The sequence below is a fragment of the Bacidia gigantensis genome, assembly GCF_019456465.1.
Source record: "Bacidia gigantensis strain McMullin 20006 chromosome Unknown scaffold_268, whole genome shotgun sequence".
NCBI lineage: Eukaryota > Fungi > Ascomycota > Lecanoromycetes > Lecanorales > Ramalinaceae > Bacidia > Bacidia gigantensis.
In genome coordinates this window covers 439,817-464,603 of record NW_025408614.1, presented here as the reverse complement: position 1 = coordinate 464,603, position 24,787 = coordinate 439,817, and the positions used below count along the sequence as shown (strand labels likewise).

Sequence of the window (24,787 nt, the reverse complement as noted above, 5' to 3'; positions counted from 1 at the left end):
TGATTCCTGGCCCTCATTCTTGCTAGAACCGTCTGTACCTGTATACATGACGTGGGGTCGTAGATTTTATAGAGGTTCATGCAGACCTGATGTTTCCCAGGCTCTTACCCGATCCCCCTTTCAAAGTAACCTGCTCTTCGAGACAGCTGTAGCAATCGAAATGAACATCTCATTGCGTCGCGCTATTCATTTGGTCCACCACAGTCGAGGTACTGTTGTTCAAGATGCTCAGCGAATCCACCTCCTGGCCACTCAAATCGATTGATGTCCGACCGACTATCAGCCCCGTGACATAAATCCAAAGCCACTTATTCACCCCGGAAGGGCTCCTTCCACCAAACCCATGGCTACCATGAGACACGTGACTCAAACAATCGTGCGCAGTATTGTTGACAGTTTGAGCAATCTGCTGCCACGAGGAGATGTCATAGTACGGCTCGCCTTCAGGTTCGATGGACATGTAGCAGCTGTTGAAGAAGTAGCTGCGTGGGATCTTTATGTAGCTTGCTGGAACCGGTCGGTCGGAGAAGATGACTTGCTTGCCTGAGGATGGGGAGGTGAAGATGTTGTTGGCGAGCTGGACGCAGTCGTTGAGTTCGGGGATGAAAGGGCTGGGGGAGTGATCAAAGGTGTAGCACTCAATCTCTTTCGCAGCGTAAGTTGGAAGAGCGTAGATCACCAGCAGAACGCAGAGGACATGCAGGCGCAATTGGAGGAATGTAAGGCCTGCCATGGGCGCAGTTTGCGGGGAAAGGGAAGAACCGCATTTTTATAGCGGTGTCCTCATCCACTCTCACACAGACATGTTGAGTCATTTTGATACTGGTCTGGTATGGCACGCCTCAAGTGTAGTCTTGAATAGGAAAAGGAGGGCAGGTTGTCTTGCTTTATGCGCTTTTTGCGTCGTGCACGACCGTGCGCTCGGATGTCGGGATTGCTCTGCGGCACCCCAGGATAGGGTCAGGATCGGGGGATATATGACATCTTGCGTCGGAGATCTCAAATGGCGGGCATTGTCAGTGCACGTGGGTCACAAGTCGAGACACCAACGGTCTTGCTACTCTCGAGCCATCGAGGCGGAGGGGTCAGCTGGGAGTCCGTGTAGAGACGAGCCGATGATTGGGATGCAACGGTTCTAATCGAGACAGACAGCATTGCTGATAGCACGGCTGATCTCTGTTTGACTTACCGTCCCGCATGGACAGCTGTCGCTCTTGCCTTGAGAGATCACGCAATGTTGTTTGAATGATCCGCCTTGTTGACATATAAGAATGGCTACCTTACCTTACTCATCAGACGCCAAGACATTGACTCCCTCCCGGGCGGCCTAGTGCTCGACCCCTCGTACATCAACACCTAGTCAGCGTTGCCACAAATGCATTCGCTGTCCACTTGCCTACCCTCCAGCCATACTCATCTTACTGCCTGACCCTGGCATCCTTGCATGCCCTGCTGGCGCTTCAAGTCCTCTCTGATCAAATTCAAGCCCATGAATGCTCAGCTATCTCTCCCATCTGCTTCTCTGCTCCTCATTGATATATCCACTCGATCACGTCACATGAACTTCTCGTTGTAGCAGTCCGTATCCGAAAAAAGCTCAGCCTGTGAGTAGAATGATAAAGACGCCCAACGCAGTCAGGCTTCCCCAACGCCATCTCAAAGTTCTTCCTGCAGATATGGATGTTGCTGGCGTCGTCTTTATTGCCGTGGTCGCGTTGGCGACAGGCTGTGGCGGCGATTGCACCGTGATCTGCACTATTTTCTCCGCCGTGCTCGTAACTTGGACGATTAAAAACGGTAAGCTTTGGTTTGCCAAAAGGGTCGATATTGGCGCTGTTCCCAAGGTCCTTGTCATTCTGTGATTGTCGTTCGTCACATTGAAAAGTTTTGCGTCTAAGAAACCAGCTTTGGCCATCGTTGGTATGCTAGCCTGTATTGTGGCCTGTGATCTTGGTTGGCTTCCTGAAAGTGTGACGGCTGCAGCATCCAGAGATGATGACGCTGGAGACCCAGCAGTGGTCGCTTCCTGCATGAGTGTTGCTGATGAAGATGAGGCTGGAGATGGGGTTAAAGATGAGGATGAAGATGAGGATAAAGATGACGAAACCGGGCGTGTCACTGGAGGAGCCTCTATCACTTGACCTATTCCACCAACATTTCCGGCCATTTTTACCGCAGAACTTGTAGATGTGACTACCACAGAAGCGTTTAGGTAATCGGACAAATACGACGAGGATACGGATGATACAAGAGAAGCAGATGGGATCCGAGAAAGGGTTTCTGCTGTCCTTGTGTCGACTCTAGCAGGGGCGGTAGAAGATTTACTACCCGCTATTTGAGTTTCATGGAGCGAACCAGACATTGAGTTTGAGGCATAAGGAGGTGCACCCTTGGCGACCGTTTCCGTTACTGGAGCAGGCGATCCGTGATTATTTACAGCGACTTGTCCGCTACGGAAGGACGCATCGAGCTGCGGATTGCTTGCCGAGGAGGTTAAAGTGAGTGTCGCAGCATTCATGATAGACTTCGAAGTTGAAGTCGGAGTGAATACGGGGGCGTCGAATGCGGCTGCTACTGCGTGGACTTCAGACGCTAGTATGTATGGTGGAGGACAGGTTGGTGACAGCGCGCCGGAAGGAATGCTGGGCAGAGGTGTTCCCAATTTTGTGATTGTGGCTGGGCTAAGCTGTAAAGATTCATGTCGTGCCCGTTCGCTACTCGGGGAACCAGACAATTGAGGACCAATGGAGGAGTCAGTCGTGCAGAACAAGAGCGTGGTCTCGTGGACCGACTTTGAGGCCTTGGGAACTTGCAGCTCGGTGATTATGAGTGCCGGCTGGTCACTGGCGAAGGTAGTGGTGCCGAGAATGGAGACAGCTAGAGCATTGTTTAGTTCTAATTGTAGAGTTCAGGGCGGGAACATGCATGTATAGATGTTGTAAGGGAGGGTGTACCTAGGTTCGAAGAGGTTGGCGTTGGCTGTATTGATTTCGTTGATGGTGCGAATTCAGGGCGGCCGAAGCCGAGGTCGATGGGATCACCTGCGACAGGTGTAACTGCAGGATACGTGGGGATCAGGATGGGCAAGTTGGAGGCTGCTCCTAGTCCTGGTCCACCTGGGTTTTGGATCGAATAAAGTACAGGTGCATCAAAGATTGGAGAGACGTTACTCCCACCGCCTGACGGGAGGACCGCTCCAAGCACATCGAATATGGGCCTAGGCACCATTTGGGTGGAGCACGAGCCTCCTTGGTCAAGCACGAGAAGAAAAATATGCTGGAGGAGGGTCGTTGGCCTAAGAAATAGGTTATTGATCAAAGAGAGGAATCTCGTCGAATTGCCGGCAACAAGAACGGTAGACCAAGGGGTTTTGTGTAAAGAGAAACTTGAGACCTACACTTGCCCTACGCCCACTTGGAGAGATCAATTTGACGATTGCCAGCATCAGCCCTCCGGCAAGAAAGCCTGGCCTTTCTTGCAGGCTGAAACTTGCCTTCTTGAGAGCCAACAAGGTCAATGTCGATATCGGACATTGTGCAAGCTTTTTCTGCATCCGAAGCTAGGACTAGAGAAGCAAAAAATACGTTCGCTTCACTTTGAAGCTACCTGTTTGAATGGAATGATTATGGATATGTTTAGAAACAATGTACCTTTCATTGGGGAAGCTCCTCCAATTCTCTGAAGATAAAGAAATAGACACATACCGCGCGTCTATATTGCCGTGATGATTGGTTGTGCACGCTGCACTGGAACACCCCTGGTATTCACTGGAAACCCCCAAAAGGGGCCAGATCAAGCTCGTGTTTCATCTCTTGACTAGTGAGGGACCACACATCAGACTTGTTCAAAAACTTTACAAGGGTGTCTAGGCCTTTTTGCTATTTCACTTGGACTTTATTGATCAGCCTTGCTGAAAGACAGTATGATATGTCCATGCCGGCACTTAATGGAAGTACCGGCACATTACCGCGAAGAACCCCTGACCTCAGCGCAGTTTCCATGTGTAGGCTGACGGCCTCCCAGAGTCTTGAAGACCTTCAGCCGGCAGGAATGCCGCTGAGGTACAGTTCAAAGCATTTGCTCGACCGTATCCTCCTTAGAAGTCGGCCGCGTAAGGCTAGTCCACATTTCCTTGCGTTAGCCAACTTTCAGATAGAGCGTAGAGGTGATCAGTGGGAAGAGAATTGGCCGATATACGTATCATTTCATTTCACATTTACTCATTTGTTTTCATGAGCAACAAGCCTCCAGCCACCCATAGCCCCTTTTCTCAATCTGACCATGCGATCGTCCCCATGTTCTTCCATTTCTGCTTGCTTCCGAAGCGGCCCTAGATCTTCGTGCATTGCGCTGCTCAATGCTTGCAGTGTAGCTAAGGTTGACATTTTCCATGGCTCGAGTCTCGACCTCGAAGTTTGAGCTATTGTCACCAAAACAAAGACAAGGGACAGAAGAACAGCCGCAGCAGGAAGAGACATCCAAGCCCAGGAGACAGAGACGAAAGTAAGAGGGGTATAAGCTGTACCATTGACAGGTATCGCCCAATTCCCAGAGCGAAGACTACACGGAAGTCAGCCCCAATTGAATCAAAGATGTGATGAAGAAGAGGATGAGAGGGCTGTTGTCCGGGCAAACTTACGTATTGGTCATACTCGTTGCCAAGCCATGAAGAAAGTTGGACATTGCTGCCATATCGTATGGCGGGACAAGAAGCGTATCGACGAGCACTTCGATGGCGTCAGAACCATAGATCGGGTTATTCTCCTTGACAGCGTAACGAGCCCTTAGAACAGTTCTGAAGAAATCTGTCATCGTGTTGACGGAGTAACGCGACATGAGATACGCCGAACTATCTGCCGGTACAGTGATCGTGTAGTCAAGCGTAGCATTCACATTAGTATACGTGGCAAGAACGTTTGTGGAGGTCTGCCCATCGATAACAGTAGTGTTGTATGTCTGTACGCAGAGCTGAAGAGCTGACTCGTAGAGTAAGGGTGTAGAGGTACGATTGGAGATGAAAAATGTGTAGAATGATACCAGTGGATTTGCGTCGACGAAGGCAGTTGATTTGTAATTTTTGTCACTGGTGACAAACAAGCTAATGAAGTCGTCGGAGTGAGCCAAATTCTCTCCAGTCGTCATCGAATAGTTGCACTGCTTCTTCTCCTCCCCATCACAGGATTGTTGGAGTAAAAACGAGACGTCCACAATTTGGGGGCACACAGCCAATGATGAGTGAGGTGGCCAGGTACAATTACGTGAGCTGCATGGGGCTGGCAGATCGGAGAGGGTTACATCAGGCTTATAAAGGCCATTGTAGATGCTCGCTTTCATTGGGTTTACTAAGTAGGTCTGATTGTCTGTTGCCTTCATCAGAAACCGCATGCTCTGACGGGCCGTGTGAGGCAGTGACTTACTGTTATTATTAAGGCCATCTACTTGTCGGAAGGACACAGCCCGAGTTGTTGTTGAGACGCCTGAAGAGTGCAGGTGTATTGGATACGTGACTGACTGTTGGACCATTGGGCCTACGGTTTGTGATACTATGACAATCAAAGCCCCCAGTGTAGCCCAATGTCTGCCGTACACGTTAGCGAAGTCTCAATCCCTGCGCAACCACGGGCAAGGCAGACAATATCCATCCTCTCAATAGCAAGAGAAAGCTTCCCCAAGGGCCGATAGAAGCTTCTTCGAAGGCGACAAAGTCTCGCACCGGCTTTGCGCTCCCGTTCGAGAACCACAGCCATTTCAATTGTCCGATCGCTTTGGTCACGCTTCCCATCAAGCCCCATTGGCATATCTGCGCAAGAATTGATAGAATCGCGTTTAGTGTAATGCCGGAGGGCCAACGAGGCAACGGCTTGTTTTGTTGCAATGCCAGGAGGATAACAACCATGCCTAATGCCAAAGCCGCTGACAGCCAGCTCAAGAGCTCCAACGCCCACCAGTTCGTGGCCCATACCAGATAGAACGTGCGGAGAACCCTGCAGCAGGTAGAAGGTGCTCGCCGAGTACGCCCCACCCCCATTCAATGTCTGACCAAATTTTCCAGAAGAGCAAAGGCAAGGGTGATATTGAGCGGCGGTTTGGTCTTAAATCCTGTCTTGGTGAAGTACATTAGTACGCTCGCAAGAGAGGCAGCAGATGGTATTTGGGTGCTTTCAACCCCTTGTCACAGCATCCTCGAACTCGACTTCAGTATTAACATCTTTGAAAGCGGCCTCGCTTGCGCATTGAGCACACTTGAACCTTGGTGCCCCCATACAGTTTGGACGGGCATCATGAGGCCAAACAGAGATTCTATGAATAGCCATCATCACGTTGAACGCCATGTCTCCAACGAACAGTGTAAGAGTAGGCGCTCAGGGTCCCCGGCAGACATCATAAGCTTTTCTTGCTAGACAGCCATCTTTCCACAGCGCGTAGGACATCAGTCTTGTGTTGCCTCAGCCAACGAAATGCAGCTCCGCCCAGGAGATTGAAGGGGCGTCCCAACAGGGCCGAGTAGCTGAGGCGGGCCTGCAGATGGGTATCCGGACTAGGCTCAAGTCGGATTTAAGGAGCCTAGTGCCTCGGACTATAGCGCCCGAGGGTCGGTTAGTCGGAACATGGCCACGCCAAATTATAGGCGCCAATTTGGGGGAAATGTAGCCTTATAGTGCCCGCCTGTAGGCAGCCCTTCCGGGCACCTTCTCCCTAAGACCACCCCTAAAACTGGATTTGGCGTGGCCATGTTCCGACTAACCGACCCTCGGCCTTCCTGCAAACGTTTCTCGAGCACGACAATCTTTGAGTGGGCTCACTGTCGCATATAAATCCTCTACTTTAGCCCTGAGACCTTTACCCTTAGGTCTACCTTAGCGCTTTGTTTACGGGCGCTCCCGTGAGCTCGTCGCCGGAGCGTCGGTTCCTCTTTGAGATCACTTACCGGCCAGATGAAGATCATGTGCTTCGCCCACGCCTTGAGAGACTCTGCCTCTCCGTTCAGTCTCTTATTCGTTGCACAGCCTTATGCCCGTCGTCCCTGCAGATTTGGCGAATTCGAAGCGATTCCCGTGCTGTGCCTTGCAATTCCGAGATCTTACTTGCATGATGGCTCCACATCGGCGGCCAAGATACCCCTTTCGAAGATGACCAGCCTTGGTATGGCTTTTCGTCACTCCTCTGCTCGAAGACGTCTCGTATTGCGGGATCTACCACTCCTATACGCGTGCGTTTCTAGTATCATGTTCTTTAAGTCTTTGAGAAGAGGAGAGGTTGCCTTGATGCTACCTAGTCACAAGTACTGTAGAAGTATCTTACATTTTCTCATACCATGGTTTGAGCAACATCGACTAAGTTTGCTAGCTAATCTTGTTGGCTTGTGGCTGCCTATACTTTCTTTAATATGCGGACCACTTGTCCTTTGACTTTCGCTTTACTTCCTGCTCTTCTCGCCACCTTGCAACTTGCTGAAGGCCTGTATTATATAACCGCGTTCAGTTCTTTGACTACGGCCATTGCAACTCATAACAACCCCACAACGAAGCCTTTCAATAGGAACAACACCAATGATGGCTCACTCCTGCCATCACCCACTCCGCTATCGATTTACAGCAAAATTTTATCGACGAGTCCGGCCCACGCATCGGTCTCTATCGCGTCTCAGACAAACCACTCTCGTGCTCATGAATGTTTGAGGACGAAAACAATTAATGGCCCTCAATCCACCGGTACCTCGTCTGGGTCGAGACTGCTCCATTCTTTATCGACGCTGACTTCAAATCATTCGACGCAAACAGTAATTATCTGGAATGCGTGTGATCTTGCGGGGCCCGAGGTACTGATACCTCAAAGTAGCGTAGTCGGAGGGGAACATTGGAATCCGCTACATCCTGCCATTAGGCCGGCAAATGAGAAATATCCAGCCACTTCACTGATCTCCTTGTCCCCAGAGGAGGCCGATGCCACGGTGAATGCTCAAGCGGCAGTGGAAAAACCAAAGCCTGGGCCAGGTGTTGGACAGCTGGTCAAAGACCCAAACGTGGTTTCTGATACAACCTCATCGCAACCAATAAGCATAGTCCCTCCTCCACCCACTCAATCTAAAGCTGAAGGCACCCCTGCTCCATTGGCTCGTGAATCTCCGCCGACAGTAGACAAGGCCGAGAACAACCCTTTTCCACTGAATCAACCCAATCAGCCTGCTGAGCCCATACACACTCAGCAAATTTGGGCAGGATCACCACAGGTACCAGACGACGAAATCAAGACGTCTAAGCAGGATTCTCCTATTGCAGCACCAAATCCACAACCCGCTAGACAACCAGCAGTTGCCACTTTACCTGCTTCTATGCATACGCCGATGACAAGATCTGTGGATGCGCCCGTGATATTCGCTGGTCAGACAATCGCTCCTAATGCTGCTCCTACAGAAATCGGAGGGTCAATGGTTGCGGTGTCTGACGGATCGATTCATGTCGGCAAATCAGCCGTCAAAGTCCCTCAAGTCGCTGTTGTGCAGACGGACCCTCCATTAGTTGCTAACGGCTTGACGTTAGACCCTCCTGGGAAAACTTTGGATGAAGCTCCTCCTCCAGTCATCATTGAAGGTCTGACCTTCTCAGCAGGACCGCTCACCTTCAGCCCCATCACTTCACAACAATCCCCTGCAGGTGGTAATACTGGTGAAAAGGATCATCCTGGGCAATCACAAGCGGTGGAGATTGCTTCAGACGCTCAAGCAGGTGCAAATAAACTATTAGAAAACGGATCCGTAGCTCCCGAATCACCTAAAGTGACACTTGCAACCGTAGGTAACCAAGCAATCGTCGGCAACGCTGCTTCCGCTGTCGTTGCCGGTCAGACTATCGTACCCAACGCAGCCCCAATCACAGTCGATGGAACGCCCATATCTCTTGGAAAGACGGCCATTCAAATCGGCTCCAATGCGATTCCTCTACCCACACCTGGCCCTGATGCGCCATCAACAAACCCAGATGCACCTCTAGTCTACTCAGTCGCTGGTCAGCAAGTCTCAGCCAACGGTCCTGCAATCACCATCTCGGGCATGCGCATCAGTATCGATTCCTCTGGTCTAATCGTAGGCTCTCAAACTATCCCTCTCTTCCCACCCGCCACTGATCCAACAAATGGTCCCATTACACCAGCAATCTACTCAATCTCAGGCACACCCATAACCGCTAATGGCCCGGCCGTCACAATCTCCGGTACACGAGTCTCCCTCGGCTCTTCTGGTCTCGTAATAGGCAGCCAAACCATAGCTCTGCCGACCTCATCCGCCGACACTACCCTGGCCGGCGAGACCTTTAAGCCATTAGGAGCGAATGTAATCTCTATAGATGGACAGACTATCTCTGTTGGTGGACCCGCCATCACAGACGCTCAGGGGACGCGTGTATCGCTTGCTACGGACGGTCTGGTGGTTGGATCAGCTACGTATGCCTATGCTCATCCTTTGATCACGAATGGTCCGGTGCTGGGGCAGTCTTCTGTGTTTATTGTTGCCGGCGAGACTATTACCGCGGATGGGCATGGGGGGCTCTCTATTTCTAGGACTAAAATCACAAATGGTGGTTCGGCGGCGACCATTCATGGAACTGCTGTCTCGCTTGGGGCTGATGCATTGGTTGTGGGTAACAATACGATCTCGCTGGCGTCGATATCGGGACTAGGCCCGGCGATTTCAGGGTTGGCATCGAATGATGCCGCAAATTCGACTGGTTCAATCGTCTCTATGAAAGGTCTGTCATCAGCAGACACACGGAAAGACACAGGAACCGAAGAGCTTGCAGGAGCAACACAAATCCATTCTACTGGCTCGACGAGTAGAGATAGCGGAGCGAAGAGGCTTCAGCTCAGACGGGTGGACGCCGTGGGATTCTCGTTGAGTATTGTAATTGTAAATATCATGTAGGAAGAGCGCGGTGGAGGAGCCACCCTTTGGGTAGAAGTTGAATAGAATTGAATATTATTATACATTCACTGATTTCAAGTTGCAGTATTGCTACTGACGAAAAAATTTACCACAAACATACGCTTAAATCGCCTCCCAGCACTAGGTCGGCAGAATCAGTGTCGCCACACCATCGAATTAAGTCCGAGGCAATGCAAAGTCGCAAACTTTTGAACTTGAGATATGTTCCGGAGAAAGTCATTCTACTCCAGGCAAAATAATTCATCCTATCGATTTTCTTTCAGCCTCTCCCCTGCCACGCGACGCGTCAGACCCATCATTTATGCGGCAGGGTTGCTTCTGTCCTCTTCCACGGGAGTGACGAATCGATACGGAGATTCTCCTCTGCGATGTCGGCGAACGGGCATAATGACCGAACGCGCCTCCTGAATTTCAAGTCTAGATTTTTGTTCCTCCTCCATTTTCACCGTGGAGCAATCTTGCTGGTTACCTTGATGAGCGGGAGCAGAATGAGCCGCTCCAGCAAAACTATTAGCAGGAGCTTCTGGACTATGGCCATTTTGAACATTTTCTTCGAATTTGACAGAAGAGAATACCTCTTGATTGTTGACGGGCGCGGGGACGGCATTGACATCAGGTCTCTCAACTGCTCGAGGTACTGGGCGCGATTTTGGGTACTCTCGTCCAGTGAAAGAGGCAGATACCGCCCGATTGGTCACAGGTGAAGGAATGGAGAAGATATCAGCAGGTCTCTCGACTGCTCGAGGTAGTGGGCGTGGTGGTGGATTCTCTCGCCCTTGAGTAGAGGGAGATACCGCCCGGTTGGTCACTGGTGCAGGACTAGCGGCGATACCAGGTCTATCGATGGCCCGAGGGAGTGGGCGTGGTTTCGAATGCTCCAGCGGCTTTGCATAAGGTTCTATCTCAGAGTCCGTGGAGAGACAGCTGGGGTCAGAAATGCTACTGGCAAAGTCGTCTCTTTCTTCAGACCTGGAGGCAAAGCTGTCGTCTCTTGAACGTGCCGATCTGCCGCTGTCACTATCTTCGGATTCGGACGCACAGCTATCATCGCTTGGATGTGCCGGTGTGCCGCTAGGATTGTTTGCGGGTAAATGAAGTTCAGCTCGACTGCTATCCGCTGATTGCGGTTGTTCTTCCGGAAAGTATTCATCAAGATTCCTCAGTCGGCGTAGTTCCTCCTTCTTAGCCGTGTCGGTGCACCCGTGGGGAACCTTGAATCGAGAGTCAAGCCCATAGCGACGGCAATTGTATTTCTTATCTCTGTATGTAAGACCTTGTCTTATAGCCTTGTTTGCCTGCGCGACGCTAAGGAGACTTAGGATTGGTGAGGCCATTGTCCTTCCATGCCCTCGAGTTGCATTCTTACCGTATCTGGCGTCAAGGATCGTCGCACAATCCAGACCGCTGCGTGACATATTGTCTTTCTCGAGCTCCTGTATTGTAGCTCGTCTTTGGGCATCATTCCACAAATTACAGTCTGCAAGTCTAACATTGATCATCAAAATCTTATATTGTGTCAGCTCTTGTGTTAGTATCTGCTCGAGTGCAGAGCCACATTCCTGCTTAGGACTGAAGAAAGGCTCCGCATTTTCCTCATACCATACAACGTTTACTTCAAGATCCTCCGAGCCTCGAAAATACACACCGTCTGTACCACTGTGTCTGAAAATTTGCCAGGTAGACTGCAGATTTTTGGAGAGTGCGCTGTTGACGAAGGCATCAACTTCACCCTTGGATATACATTTTAGTTTGTGATAAGCCGCGCTGTTTCTGACTTGCAGTGGAACCATCTTACTCCACCGCGCCAGCGACAGACGATTGCCCAAATCTTGTTCACTATGATTTTTAACTAAAAGACGCCTAGCCTCCTTCCGAAAGGTGTGACAATTCTTAGCTTTATGGCATGCATTACAATGAGCACATCGGGGTTTCTCGCCAGAGCTTGCCTGGGAACAAATTGCTAGCTCATGGCCACCGCCGCAATAGCCGCATATTTGGGGAAGTTGACAGTGTCGCCAGTCGTGCGACCAATGCTGACACACTCGGCATTGTGGCATGAATAATCTTTGTGGGTCTTGTTGGCAGCTCCTAATCAGGCCATTCCATTTGATACCTTTGGTCAGAAATTCTGCTGCTAGTCGAAAAGTGGAGAGTTCGAATCCTAATCGGGAAGATTCTGTCGAGGGTGTGTCGTCAGTCTTCCAATAAAAACCGGCGAAATCATCCGGTTGGCAGAGTGTGGCAATTCGGCCAGTATTTGCATCAAATAATTCTTGCCTGAGAATAGGCCAGTCTTCACAGCGGCTTTCCGATTGTCCCAGCGTGACAATCTCAACTATCAAGAATGTATTGACTTTCAATGATATGTGATGGCAAAGACTTCGGCTCCAGCAAGAGCGCCCATTGGGTGCACAATCGAGCTTCTTTACTTTAGCTCCATCCGAGGAGATCATTTGGACACGAATATCACCATCCTGTAGGTACTCAATGGTGCCGATGGACATGCTTTTGAGAAACTCCAGGCTAAAGTTTTGCTGGTCCCAATACGAGTCAATTACCACCTGACGTAAGGTTGGGATATCCAGATTTAGTTGCTTCTGATGAGGGGCAGTAGATAGCACGAGTTGATGCTCCGAGGTGTCCATTGACATCGCGGCGAGTGGAGGACCGGGATTAAGACTCGCAGGAGGTAAGTTTTTGGCTTTTGTACTGTCACTGTGGTCTGGAATCTTGCAAGATGTCGTAGTCTGCGTAGATATCGCGCCAGGTGGCTGAACATTGTTATTCTCGCTGAATTTTTCCTTCGTTTGTTGTTGAACAGTGTGTAGCTCTGGCTGTGCGTCACTGTCTTGCGCTTGATTGGAGGCATTGGACGAAGAGCAGTCTCGAGAGCAAAGGTTATGTTGAGGTCGAGTGAAGCTTGGAAGCAGCGTTTCCCCATCTTTTGAAATGCTTTCGCCGACGACGGTCCCGTCACACGCTGATGGTGATCTAGGCGTAACGTTTCGAGTATCTTTGACAGGAATCTCTGGCATCTTGCCCACTCCATTTTGTTGGGTCGATGGATCATGAGCATCTCGTACTCCTTCGTCAGCCGGCCCTGCCAGAATTCCATTATCAATCAACGCAGGCTGAGGAGATGAATCTGAATGGTGCTCGGAAGCTGTTGAGTCAGATAGGATCGACTCCTGATTCGAGGTGGGCTCTGCTCGGCGCGCTCTTTTACTGGGTCTGGGACCTCTCTCATGATCGTCCTCCAGCTTCTCCTTCAATTCATTGTATGACTTGTATAGCGTATCGAAGAGGTGTCTGGGAATATCACGTTTCCTCTTATGCGCAGCAGTCTTCTTTTCGGACCGATTGTCATTCAATGCCAGTGCTTCCCTGCTGATTTTAATGAATTGATGGACCTTGGTAAAGTCTTTTTGGAGAGTCCTGGCATGCTCAATGGCCTTGACAGGGTTTTCCCACTCCAGATGTGGCCATTGAGCAGCCGCAACTGGCTCAGGGAGCCTGGCATGGGTTTGCAGATCGCCTGCGGTGGTAGAAAATGTCATTCTACGCCTAAGGGGCCAGTGAAGACTGAGGTACCGGAGAGCGCGTCAAATCACATGCTAGCGCGTGTTTTCCGCCAAGCAAACAAAGCTTGGATACGTTTTGGGGGAAAATCGCCAGTCGGCGATTGAATGTCATGTGGCACTGCTCTAGACTATCACTCTGAAGTGGTTGAAAACTCGATTCCGGAGCAAGCGACGCACCCCTCGGCAGGGCATCCACATAGCTACCCCGACAACTTCGGCGACTTTTTAAGTATCCCGCTCATCTCATCTATCTTATTCCCACTCCTGGCCCCTAACTCCCCTCCCCTTAAGCACCGGCTTCTCATACCGACTGCTCCTCCTATATCCACCGTCAACCCTCCTGACCACCACCCCTGGTGTTCCTGAGGCAGTCGGATAGAACGTTCCCGTTGCCGTGCCCGTCCCATAAAACGTGCTCGTCGGCGGTGGAGGCTCTGGCGTACACCCTGGAATTGGTCGACCGCCGCCTCCACCCGGACCGTAACCCCCTCTGTCATACGTGTAGCATGTTACACTCACCAGTCTTGCCGGGATGACGTCAAGCCCGTTTCCGCGGATCGGCCAGAATGTGCAGTCGGCGAAGACGAAGTCGCAATTGGGGTCTACCGTGAAGCTGTAGCTGTAGGTCGGGGGATCTGTGGAAGTATCGAGGTCGGCGGGCGAGATCTCGTAGATGATCAGGGGAGAGTCTAGGCGGTGAGGATGGGGTCAGTCCTGGATGTGTGTGTGAGGGGCAGAGCGACGGGTGGGGTTCGCACCGTAGAATCGCGTCACACCATCTTCAGGCACGGAAATGTTCAGCGTTGGGTAGGGGGCTCCGGTTTGGCTGTAGCTGGTAAGAATGAAATACTGAATTCCCTCTTCCCCTGCTTAGCGAGGGCGAAGTGGGGAGGGCGCCGGGCTTTTGTTCGAGGAGACTGTCAGGCAGAGGAGGGCCAAGGTGATCGAGGCAAGGAAGGTCTTCATGTCTGCCTTCTTGAACATTTTTCACAAGCAGAATTCGTGTTCAGAGAATCCGTCTCCACATCAAAACACAAATGGAGAATAAAATGTCCAGATTGTTTCTTAAGGGGAATGTCATTTGGCTCAAGAGATAGCCCACCACAGTGCAACGTAGATGGGGGATGCCACACCTCGTCATGATCAAGCAGCTAGCGTGAATCAATTACCCATTCCGTCTCGATGGGGTGATGGGCGGTAGCTTGCAGCCTGCATCATGCAGGCTAACCTCGTATCGCTTTCTATGGGCCAATGCCGTGGGAAGACACCCCACCTTCAAGGAGTGGAGCCCATGCTCCGGCAATCCTCTCGCGAAATAGATAACCAAAATCATGATTGACATATGACATGTCAGGGGCGGTCCTAGTGCCCGCACATGGCCTGATTCTCGCTCAATATTATCTGGCTGGACGCATTAGGAAGGATGGCTTGGGTTAGAGGGAGGGTCAGGTACCTCGAGCGTCTGAAAATACGCCATTCGGCTCACGAAGTGGCAAGACATGGATCAACTTGCTTCACCTAAATATCAGTTTTCATGCGAAGCGGCTGCTGGGAATCCGCAGTTAGCCCAAGCGCTGAGCATGAAGCGTTCCACGCTCCGATGTCTCCGCCCCTTTTACTAGGCCTGATATTGTCCCAATCATTCTGCAAGGCTGACATTCATAGCTTGAGGGTGTGTGCCCTCTTCACCACAGATTCGCAGTACAAGAATTGAGACTCATTCGTAGAAAAGAATCGCCTCTTTGATGTAATTTGACCTTCTCATCAGCAAAGACTCTTTGATTTGGGTACATCTTTCGCATGATTGCCAGAGTAGTAGAACGATAACACCGTGCGGATTGTCTTCAATTTTTGCAAGTTTTGTTGCTGATACGAGCCTACGTTGAACCTAGTGTTGAATGACTGATAAAATAGATATAGACTTGTCGAAGCAATCTCACAAGTGTCTGGACGTTGAGATATTTATGGTTCAGAGAGCCGACAACAACCTGCTACACATAAGTTGAGCTCTGGCGTTTGGTCAGATAACTATTAAGGAAATATAGACATTCGCCTCATATTCAATGTTGGCTCAGTATCTCGTTCATGAATCCAATTGTTCCTGTTAGAGCGAAACGACCATGTCCAGACACTGCGAGTGTAGCCAGTGCCGCTATATTTTAGAAAACTTGTGAGGCGCAAGTATCTTCAATCACTGTTGAAGGATGGCGCCGCAAGCGAAGAAGATCGTAGTAGGCCCGAAGTGCCGGAGCTGGCATCGGGGGAGAAAAGCTGATGAATGCCATCAAAGGTTTTCAATGTCACTATGATTCATTATTGCCCTTTTGGGCTAGTTCTGCACGGAATTCTGGGTCTTGGAGCAAGTCAACCCTGGGACTGTCTAAGCGTTGAATCCGTAGCGTTACATTCGTTTGACCACTTCTGGGAGGAGAAGCTGCCTTGGGCCGTGAGGTCTTGGATCTCACTTCCTGATTATGAAGCAGAATATCTTCAGGAGCCATGGAAATTTTTCTTCATAGCACTCATCTCGTACCGTACTGCAACTAGTCTTTTCTGCGAGCGTTACAGCAGCTCCACGTCTAACTGTTGATCTAGATGTGAGTCTTTCATTGGACGATGTCGCCCGTGAAATGGTATCCTCGTGCCTTTCAGGTCTTCGCGAAGGGTCGGTGTGCGTGCTCCCATAATGTGGTCAGTAACGATTGGCACTACTCCCGAATTGAAGGGCTGAACTTTTTCAACTTCTGCTGACTTGCTCAGCCGTGTAAAAATAGCTTGAGGTAATGAAGAGCAAGGCGATGACGACGCCACTGAGAACTAGAGCTGCCTACGATGGCAGTGTCCGTGCTCAATCTGACTGAAATATCGATCGACGTGGCAGATGGCCATCTCATAGGTACCAGTAAGTGATATGGACCGTCGGAGAGCGAAGCTTGAGATTGGAAAGCTGTCAGCATTTTCGTGGAAAGTTGGTTTACGAAAGATTAATTACGAGCTTCAAGGTAATGGTGTCATCTGGGACACGCGGCTTCGGCATTCGTTACGCTGTGGCCACGTACAGAAAGCGAGCTCAAGAAGGGACGAGGCTGTTGGATTCGGCAGAATTGTCTATTTCTTGCAAAGTGGCGTCCATTTAGCCCGTTGAGGACTGCAAGCCTTCCCTTCCTCGTCTGATTGTTGTATCGCTAATAGCATGATTTGAAAGGTGGCTGATTACAACAACGCTTGCGACTTAGTCAACTGCGTGCATTGTTCGTGTATTACGAAAGCCCCCCAGGCTTAAGGCGAAGCGAGGTGTTGTAGCCAGCCTAGAAGGGTTTGTATGCCTGTCAGGGTCGCAATGGTTGAACGCAACCTTTGTAGCATTGGTGTCTAGTAGTGCAACCGTTTCTGCACAGCGGGTCTTTTCGTTTCGATCCGTTCGATGCGATTGCTAGGTATCTCCGCGCATTATGCTCCTTTCTTCGACTTTAGTGGGGGGCAACAGGCTAAAGTCTTACTGCATACTCCATAGAGAAGCCAGCATATAGAGGCCTGTCATATCAAGAGAGTATTAGGTTTCTTCCATCCCCGTTGTGGTTCCTTGCTCAGTGCATTAGCGCTGGCCCGAAGCTTCGAGAACGCAGTGTCTTGCGTCCTTAGCGGTATTTCGGCATGTACATCAACAAAATGCTCCAATCATCGTTGTGGACCGCTACCATCCAAGGTTCATCAGTCATGCAGATTTGTACATCTGCATGCACACGTGTACCACGTGGCCTCCACATCATCAAGATCGGGGCCATTTGTCTTAGTCGCCTTGTCTCCAACCACGTTTTTTTGGTGCTGTCGTCCGTCAGATGTGATCATACTCGGCCCCTTACGATGGTTGTGAGATTAGTGTTCAGATTCAAGAGACTCCTAGTGGCAATTTCTGTACCCTTGGAGAGCTGGGGTATGGTACTATGGACTACTTTAGTGGTGACTCAAGGTTTCTGCATGTCAGCAATTACACTTACTTGGGTGTCTGTTGGCAATCGCAGCATTGGCTCAAGAGATACCATGCTCGGTCGACTGGAAGTTACGTTAGTGCGGTAAATATTGCCTATAAAGTGCAGTCAGTAGGCTGCGTCTGATTCTTTTCATCGACAAGCATCAGAGAACACTTACTATTCAAGAGACTTGAGCTGGACATACCACATAATTCGTACAAACCAAGTCCCCGTACAATAGCATCCCGGCACAATCCATCGAAATGGTCAGATTCTCTACCGCCCTTGTTGCGATCCTACCCCTTCTCGCCTCCTCATCACCTCTTGAACCGCGCGCGGTTGCCCAATGCAATATCGACAAGAATTCTTTCAACACCGCAGATGCAGCTAGAGCTTGCGATGCCATCCCAGCCCACATCACCCTGACTGGGACCACCACGCTTCTTGCTCAGTCGCCTACGAATTCTCAGATCACTGTGTTCCTCACTCAGCAGAACACCAACTGGAGCGGCAGCGGCCAGAAGGCGAAAGATCTCTGCAACCAGATCATTCAATCCTGCGGTGGGACTGTCGGAGTGGCGATGCAATTTGGGGCAAGTATCGGTACAGACGGAGCGTTTGGTGGGCCGGGCACGATCTCGATCACCGTCTAAATAGCAACTTTTGAGGCTCGAAATCATGTTGAGACCAGGTGAAATCATTGTTGATTAGGGTTGAGGCTCACTTGCAAACCAGATTGTAGACGAGTTTCAGGAATCTCAATTGAGCAATATTGAGGAATGAAAGATATAGTGTCCGACTTAAATATGAGACAAATTGTACTCATTGCATCGATTCGCATTCTCCTTGTTCAATTACCCTTACCTGCCAAAATTGGTCTCGCTAAAAGCTCTTCATAGCAATGGGATGCAGCGTGCTTTCCACTACTCAAGCGTGAAAGTAGGGGTCGATTAAGTGAATTGATGATTTATGAGCGGCTGCAGGGGCTGGCAAGATTGTCAGAGGCTCGATTCTTGCACTCACAACATGAACACCTGGGCCTCCATAGATTCGAAGGGGCAAGGTTATAGGATGTAGGGGAGATGAGGAGAGCCGGAGCAAACTGCCGTCCCACTTGGTCGCCCCCTTTTCCCCGCACTAGAACTAGTTCTAGGTTCATCCCCGGAGCTGATCCCTTGGCACTTTTCCTTATCTTAAGTTCGACTTCCTCGAGACGCGTCTTTCGGACAACACGCGAAAGCATTACCTTCGAATCCGTCTTGAAAAGCTCAGTCTCGTCCGATTACATGGGTATCTATTCGAACGCCATCACCGTTCTTTTTTACAATCCAAGAGTCACACATGGAAAGCTCATTTGAGGTCTTCGAAGATCGTCTGGAGTCATTCACGAATTGGCCTCATGGCCTCTTCCTTAGACCGCAAGTCATGGCGGCGGCTGGTAAGCTCAGTTCCAACACTCGTTGGAAGCCATTTGATGAGCATCCGCTGAACTTTCTAGGCTTCTTTCATAGCAATTGGGATACGGACGAAGTAACATGCTTCAATTGCAGTGTCCGACTTCCGTCATGGAAAGAAGGCGACGACCCATTTGACAGGCACCTCGTTGGCTCACCATCTTGCTCTGTCGTTAATTCAAGCTACATGAGCTCACTAGTCGAGCGACTCTCGTCATTTCACACTTGGCCACTTGCCATCAAGCCGCGGCCCATCGATGTAGCAGCAGCAGGGTTCTTTTACAGCAATAAAGCGACAGACGAAGTCACTTGCTTTTGTTGCAAGCTGTCGGTCGAAGACTGGAAAGCAACGGACGATCCGATCGTGCGACACCAAGAGGGGGTGGCCAGGCCTGGGGGCCCCTCCTGCGCGTGGCTGGACAGGATTGTAGGAACGCCAGAGGAGATACCAGAACCCATTCGTTCGCGACCAGCACAAGCATGGAGTCATCGTCCCAAGCCGCGAAGATGCGCACACTGTCGAACAGTCTTTCCATCCAATAACCAATTCCACAAACACAGGCGAGAATTACATCCGACGACCATGGGAGGCAGCGCTGGCCCCACACGCAGAAGGAAGAAGAGACGCTCGGGAAATATGCCGGTGCCCAGAGCGGTAGAAAGGGACGATGAGTTTCCCAGTCCGAGCGCATCCGGATTTCTCGGCAATTACAGAGTTACAAAGCCAGGACTAAGGGTGCCAATGTTAAAGAGAGAAGCAAAAAGAGAGTCGACAGTGGACACTACTGATACACTGCTCCGTCGACTGGCTCCTCTAGGCTTGTGAAGTGGCGTGTGATGGATCGTATTAATCAAACATAAGGCAACATTCCCTGCATCTGGGCGGGTCACCAGGAGGTTTTGTGCTTTTGATACCCTCGGTTGGCTGTTAGATTTTCGATATTTGATTTTGTATCACAACCTACACTGCCTCATGCAGGATTTGAGGCAAGTGGAGAAATGCTTTGTGTGAGACAACAGGAATTCATCCGTGCTGTGTAGGCCCTTTCTGTGGCAAATCTCATGGCTCTCTGAAAACACTGTCTTGATGCTGTGTTCATACGCAAGATACGATTGAAGTGAAATAACCTCAGCAACAATATAACAGCCTGAATGAGCATAGCATTAGCAACGCCTCGAATAAGCGCTCACCGCCGGTTCACGTTGCAAGACCCCTATTTCACAGTTTCTAATTCACTCACCATCTTAGAAGCTCTGAGCCGGGCTTCATGGAATTTACAAAATCATGTGCACCAAATGTCCACCAGATCAGCAATCGTGTATGCTCCATACCGTGGGGTCTGCCTCATACGTATGACGTGCTACCGATCGTTCTCGATTAATGAAATTTGCCAAGCAACCTTACAATTGTGTCAAATATAGCCAAATTGTACGTTCGACCTAACACGTTCGACCTAACACGTCCGACCCCACCAAGCTCCACCATTCTGTGATGAAGACAAACTAAATTAGGGTCGAAACGACGCGTCGCGTCTCGAGCCTTAGATTAGAATAAACGGGCACCTTCGCAGCTTGCTTGCACCAATTGCTTGCTTCCTCGCCGGCTGGCGTATCCATGGGTTTAGTAGTGTGCTTACTGTTTCCCCGTTCGTACGTCTTCATATTCTTGATAGCCGAGACTTGCTGACGATGGATCATAGCTTGCTTGCCTGCTAGTATTGCTGCAACTCGAAGCCACCTTAATGGACCATCCTTGCCATAATGCGGCACTGCCACCCTTCAAAGCCGGGGAACAGCGACTGCTTGAGGTCAGGATATCATCATCGTCTTCGGATGGATTAGGCAATTCGGACTTCGTTTCTCCCACGGAATCGGAATCAAGTGACGTACTTCCAGACCAAAGGCGCGGTCCCATTCGGGCTGTCAAGATTCTGCCCTCAATTGAAGGTGGTCCTGCAACACCGTCACTATCTATTGACTGCCCATCCATTTCCATGTCAGATGCGACTTCGCCGTCATTAGGTTCCAACGGCTTTTGCTTATCCCCCTATCTCAGGCTACACTCACAAGAGAATAGCTCTGACTACACCCCTTCGCGCGGATTCACTAGTATATCTCCTTCTACTTCAGGCGTCGGGTCTATGTCTCGCCCCAATTCTGATGATAACACAATGGAATATTCCATTACCACGACGTCGATCTCTAATCCTGAACTGGATCTGAGTGTCTCCTCCTGCGGCTCCCCTGAATCGGAGGATGTGGAATTGAAACCTCGACAAACCTTAAAGGGAAGGTTCAGGATGCTGCATGAGATAGCGCCAATCCCAACAACTCTGCCTACAGCACCATCCCATTTGACCAAAATTGTGAGCATGACCCAGATTTGTAATCTAAGTCTTCCAAATTCACTGTACTAAGAACGTCGTAGACTTTGAGCGAGGAACCCGTCGTCTACGACTCTATGCCTCAAGCATCCACATTGTCTTTGCACTCACGAAGCGTGAATCGAGCGACGAATTATGCACAACTAGACCGGCAGGTACGTGCCATATCCAGCATACCACCGCCAGAATTCTATGGCCAACACATTGAACCGACTCGACTATTCAAGCATTATCGGGGACTAGATCCAAAGCAAATAGCCGTAAAGGACGCGAGATATGACGCATCAAGAAAGGACGCTATCACAAAATCAGCCGATTGCTTTGCTAATCCCACCCTGGTCACTATGTCTCAATGGTGCAAGGATGACTTAGATTGCATACCTTATATCGATCTTTCAGATGATGCAAACAACAGTCATGATGCCATCACTGAAGTTGCTGGTCTGAACGGAACGACAGATAGCAATTTGCAAACAAGGTTATCAGTTGATGTTGTAGACGGACAGTGTGGTACAAGCGATTCTATGAAGCGCAAAAGACAAGTTTACGAGGACGAGAACGCGCCGACGCCACGTAAAGCGTTCAAAAAATACGTCACAGACAAATTGAATTCTCTCGATGGCCCTGAAAAGCACCAATTCCAGCATGAGACCCGTGAAATCCTTCAGAACCTTTTCAACGACTCCGATAGCCTTGCAGACATAATTGCCGATACATCCGCCTTCACCGAGCAAACCCAAGAGCATCGATCTGAAACCTCGCAGCCTTCCACTTCCCAGAGCCAAAGTCAGAGTTCGAGGTGTAAGAAGTCGCGCAAAGCCACTGTTGCGGAGCTCGAAAAACAGTATCCTAGATTCTCGAAAGACCTGCCCGCGGAGGGGTCTGCACCAGATTCGGAGATCATCCGTATCGGAAAGCTCGAAAGTGGCTACGAGAGGCACCGAAATGCACCGTATGCGTTCAGTTATCGGGGACGATTATACCATCCTTGGACTTATCTTTTGCAAGCGCAAGATGAAGACGGTCAGCCTGTATGGACACTAAATACGATCAGGCGGCTGGCGCGGTGAGCGTGGATTCTATAGGCCTTAATATCAAAAGAGTCTCAGGGCAGTATTGAGTTCAGATACAGAAGGAATCCAGAAGTCGCATAGCTCGGTGACAGCTGAATTAGTACTAGCTCTTTTCGTGTGAATTTTCTGCGGAAAAGATTGCCTTACAGTGAATAATGTTCTTTTAGAAGAGCGTGGGATGTGGCGATTTAAGCTCTCATCACCACACCGTGGTGGTGAACCCCGCTTAGCTCACTCACGCGTTCACAACTCACGCGTCAGATGCACCCTGCTTCTACCAACATCTTTCCAAGACAGCATCTGACATGGTCTCTTGCAGCCCTCATCAAGGCCATATTTCTAATAAGTATCTCCTTGGTGTTGTGAATATGCCGCACGTCATGACCCCTGTGAACAATGTTTCGCGGGTTGCCAGACCAGGTGGACAAGACCGCGCGCAATCAGAGTCTTTATTCCTAACACCGTGGTCTGGGCATTCCGCTGGGCTGCCTTTACTGGGTGATGTTATGAATCATCACTCGCACAAAGATGTGTCATTGGACACGCCTTGCCCGAAATCAAGTCTCGACAAAGCCATGATTCCTAGCTCAGGGCACGTCATTTCTCAGAGTAGCACCAAACATAAGGCAAAGAAGACGAAAAGAAAGAGATCGCATGGTCACGGTAGCCCAGAAGTGAAAGGTCAGGAGGGAAAGAGAGAACACAAAAAACTCAAGATACATAGAACAAAGCACGGTAAAGCAATCGATGTGATCGAGGCAATCGTACCTGTGGTGTTGCTAACAATCGCTGTAGCAGATCCTTCCCATAAGGTCACAGTCGACAAACCTGCTGTTCCGAAGCCAAACCCGACGACACTAGATACTTCGCCACGATTGATCGGAGAGGCCTCTATGCAATTCACACAACGACAAAAAGCTGACGGCTGGCAAAGTTCTACGAATGAAAGTTTGGCGTCGTCGGATAAATCACGTGTGATAATTCTAGGCCAAGCATCTTCCGACGCCGACAACTTCCAAAGAGCTGTCCAGAATATATCAGATACATCTGACTTGACCAGAAGAGCGCTACCGCTGAACACTCCTCGTCATCCAAGCCAGAACAGCGGGCCTTCTTTTGTCCTTCACAATGGACACGAGAAAGATCGGGCGCAGAAGCCGGGAGATCGTGAAGCTGAGGGCAAATGCACTTGTACGAATCTTCCACCCTGTTTCAGGAAGAACATTGCCCGGCCTGAAACGTTCGCGGGCACCGAGGCGAATTTCTTTAAACACGTCATGCAGATCGCAACTTGTCAGGGGCACAGTGAAAAGCTTAGACAGGCCGCTCGAGGGATTCTTCTGGAGAGGAGATTAGGCGGTAAACAGGAAGCGAATGCTCGATTTGGTGGATCACAGCACGCCGCAACAGATAATCGTGAAGGCGCAGCTGTTGATAGCTCATTAACGACTAATATGACGGAGCAGAACAGATTCACGAACAAAAACACTGAGAATATCTCCTTATCTAAGATCACTGCGACAGCCCACGTACCGCATGAAAAGCGATCTAATCAGCAAAAGAAGTCCAATGGAAATGAACAATCTACGACTGTGGTTATTGATTTGACGACGCCGAAAAAGGCTAGCAATACTTTCGCGGCAGCTTTGGCTACTCCGAGCCCTTCGGCGCGCCGTGTGCGGCATCAAACCGAACCACCACAGCTGTCGAAGAAACCTTCGAAGCCCACCAAGAAGGTAGATCGGCCGCAAGAGGTCCGTTCGGGCTCTTCAAGGAACGAGAATGCTGCCCATCAGTCCCCAGGAACGGCAGTGAAGGGGGTCTTGACAGATTTCAAGAACTCCTTCCAGAAGCTCGAAACTCTTATGCAAGGCGTTAACTTCAATCCAGGCGCGGAGGCCACCCAAACTTCACAAATAAACCATTCAACTCTAAATCAGGCTTTCGTTCAGGAAAACAATCAAGGACCTGTAATACAGCCCCTCAACAATGCAAACGATCGAGGTGACCCCGTAACGCGAGCTGCCGCCCCAACACTGCCGACCCAAACCGCGCCTGCAGCTCAACAGCCACAAGACCGGCCTGTTGCAGATGGGGTTGTGCATCCCCAGAGGCAGAGGAAGAGGAAAACTGCCGCGGAGAGGAAAGTGCAATACCCCCCACTGGACCCTGCACTCCCAGCCACAGGAGCGGCCTCCGATGCCGACCTAATTACATATGGCAAGATTAAGAACGCCTACCAGCGACACGTAGCAGCCCCGTACGCTTATTACTGGGGCGGGCGGCTCCACGCGAGTTTCAAATATCTTCTAGGCCGAGCTGGAACGAACGGTCTCCCATCATGGACTCCAGAAGAGATCTACCGCATCCGTTGAGAGACCAAAGTA

General features: G+C 50.2%; 8 protein-coding genes across 8 annotated transcripts; 3 read left to right on the top strand and 5 right to left on the bottom strand.

The window, feature by feature from the left end:
* Nucleotides 1-169: 169 nt before the first annotated feature.
* KY384_008952 (uncharacterized protein) lies at nt 170-733 on the bottom strand (the record flags this gene model as incomplete). Its single annotated transcript, XM_044817438.1, has 1 exon — nt 170-733. One exon carries the CDS (start codon nt 731-733, stop codon nt 170-172), a length of 564 nt encoding a protein of 187 aa, XP_044664591.1.
* Nucleotides 734-1,597: 864 nt separating this feature from the next.
* Nucleotides 1,598-3,228, bottom strand: KY384_008951 (uncharacterized protein; the record flags this gene model as incomplete). Its single annotated transcript, XM_044817437.1, has 2 exons — nt 1,598-2,895; nt 2,955-3,228. The coding sequence occupies 2 exons, from the start codon at nt 3,226-3,228 to the stop codon at nt 1,598-1,600; spliced, it is 1,572 nt and encodes a 523-aa protein (XP_044664590.1).
* A 992-nt stretch (nt 3,229-4,220) lies between these two features.
* Nucleotides 4,221-5,142, bottom strand: KY384_008950 (uncharacterized protein; the record flags this gene model as incomplete). The annotated part of the gene is made up of 2 exons (XM_044817436.1): nt 4,221-4,401; nt 4,640-5,142. The coding sequence occupies 2 exons, from the start codon at nt 5,140-5,142 to the stop codon at nt 4,221-4,223; spliced, it is 684 nt and encodes a 227-aa protein (XP_044664589.1).
* A 2,245-nt stretch (nt 5,143-7,387) lies between these two features.
* Nucleotides 7,388-9,916, top strand: KY384_008949 (uncharacterized protein; the record flags this gene model as incomplete). The annotated part of the gene is made up of 1 exon (XM_044817435.1): nt 7,388-9,916. The coding sequence occupies one exon, from the start codon at nt 7,388-7,390 to the stop codon at nt 9,914-9,916; it is 2,529 nt and encodes an 842-aa protein (XP_044664588.1).
* Nucleotides 9,917-10,236: 320 nt separating this feature from the next.
* On the bottom strand, nt 10,237-13,494 carry KY384_008948 (uncharacterized protein; the record flags this gene model as incomplete). Its single annotated transcript, XM_044817434.1, has 2 exons — nt 10,237-11,667; nt 11,980-13,494. 2 exons carry the CDS (start codon nt 13,492-13,494, stop codon nt 10,237-10,239), a joined length of 2,946 nt encoding a protein of 981 aa, XP_044664587.1.
* A 3,735-nt stretch (nt 13,495-17,229) lies between these two features.
* Nucleotides 17,230-17,895, bottom strand: KY384_008947 (uncharacterized protein; the record flags this gene model as incomplete). Its single annotated transcript, XM_044817433.1, has 2 exons — nt 17,230-17,343; nt 17,713-17,895. The coding sequence occupies 2 exons, from the start codon at nt 17,893-17,895 to the stop codon at nt 17,230-17,232; spliced, it is 297 nt and encodes a 98-aa protein (XP_044664586.1).
* A 2,790-nt stretch (nt 17,896-20,685) lies between these two features.
* KY384_008946 (uncharacterized protein) lies at nt 20,686-22,397 on the top strand (the record flags this gene model as incomplete). Its single annotated transcript, XM_044817432.1, has 2 exons — nt 20,686-21,309; nt 21,372-22,397. The coding sequence occupies 2 exons, from the start codon at nt 20,686-20,688 to the stop codon at nt 22,395-22,397; spliced, it is 1,650 nt and encodes a 549-aa protein (XP_044664585.1).
* A 371-nt stretch (nt 22,398-22,768) lies between these two features.
* On the top strand, nt 22,769-24,775 carry KY384_008945 (uncharacterized protein; the record flags this gene model as incomplete). The annotated part of the gene is made up of 2 exons (XM_044817431.1): nt 22,769-22,996; nt 23,132-24,775. 2 exons carry the CDS (start codon nt 22,769-22,771, stop codon nt 24,773-24,775), a joined length of 1,872 nt encoding a protein of 623 aa, XP_044664584.1.
* Between the last annotated feature and the right edge of the window lie 12 nt (nt 24,776-24,787).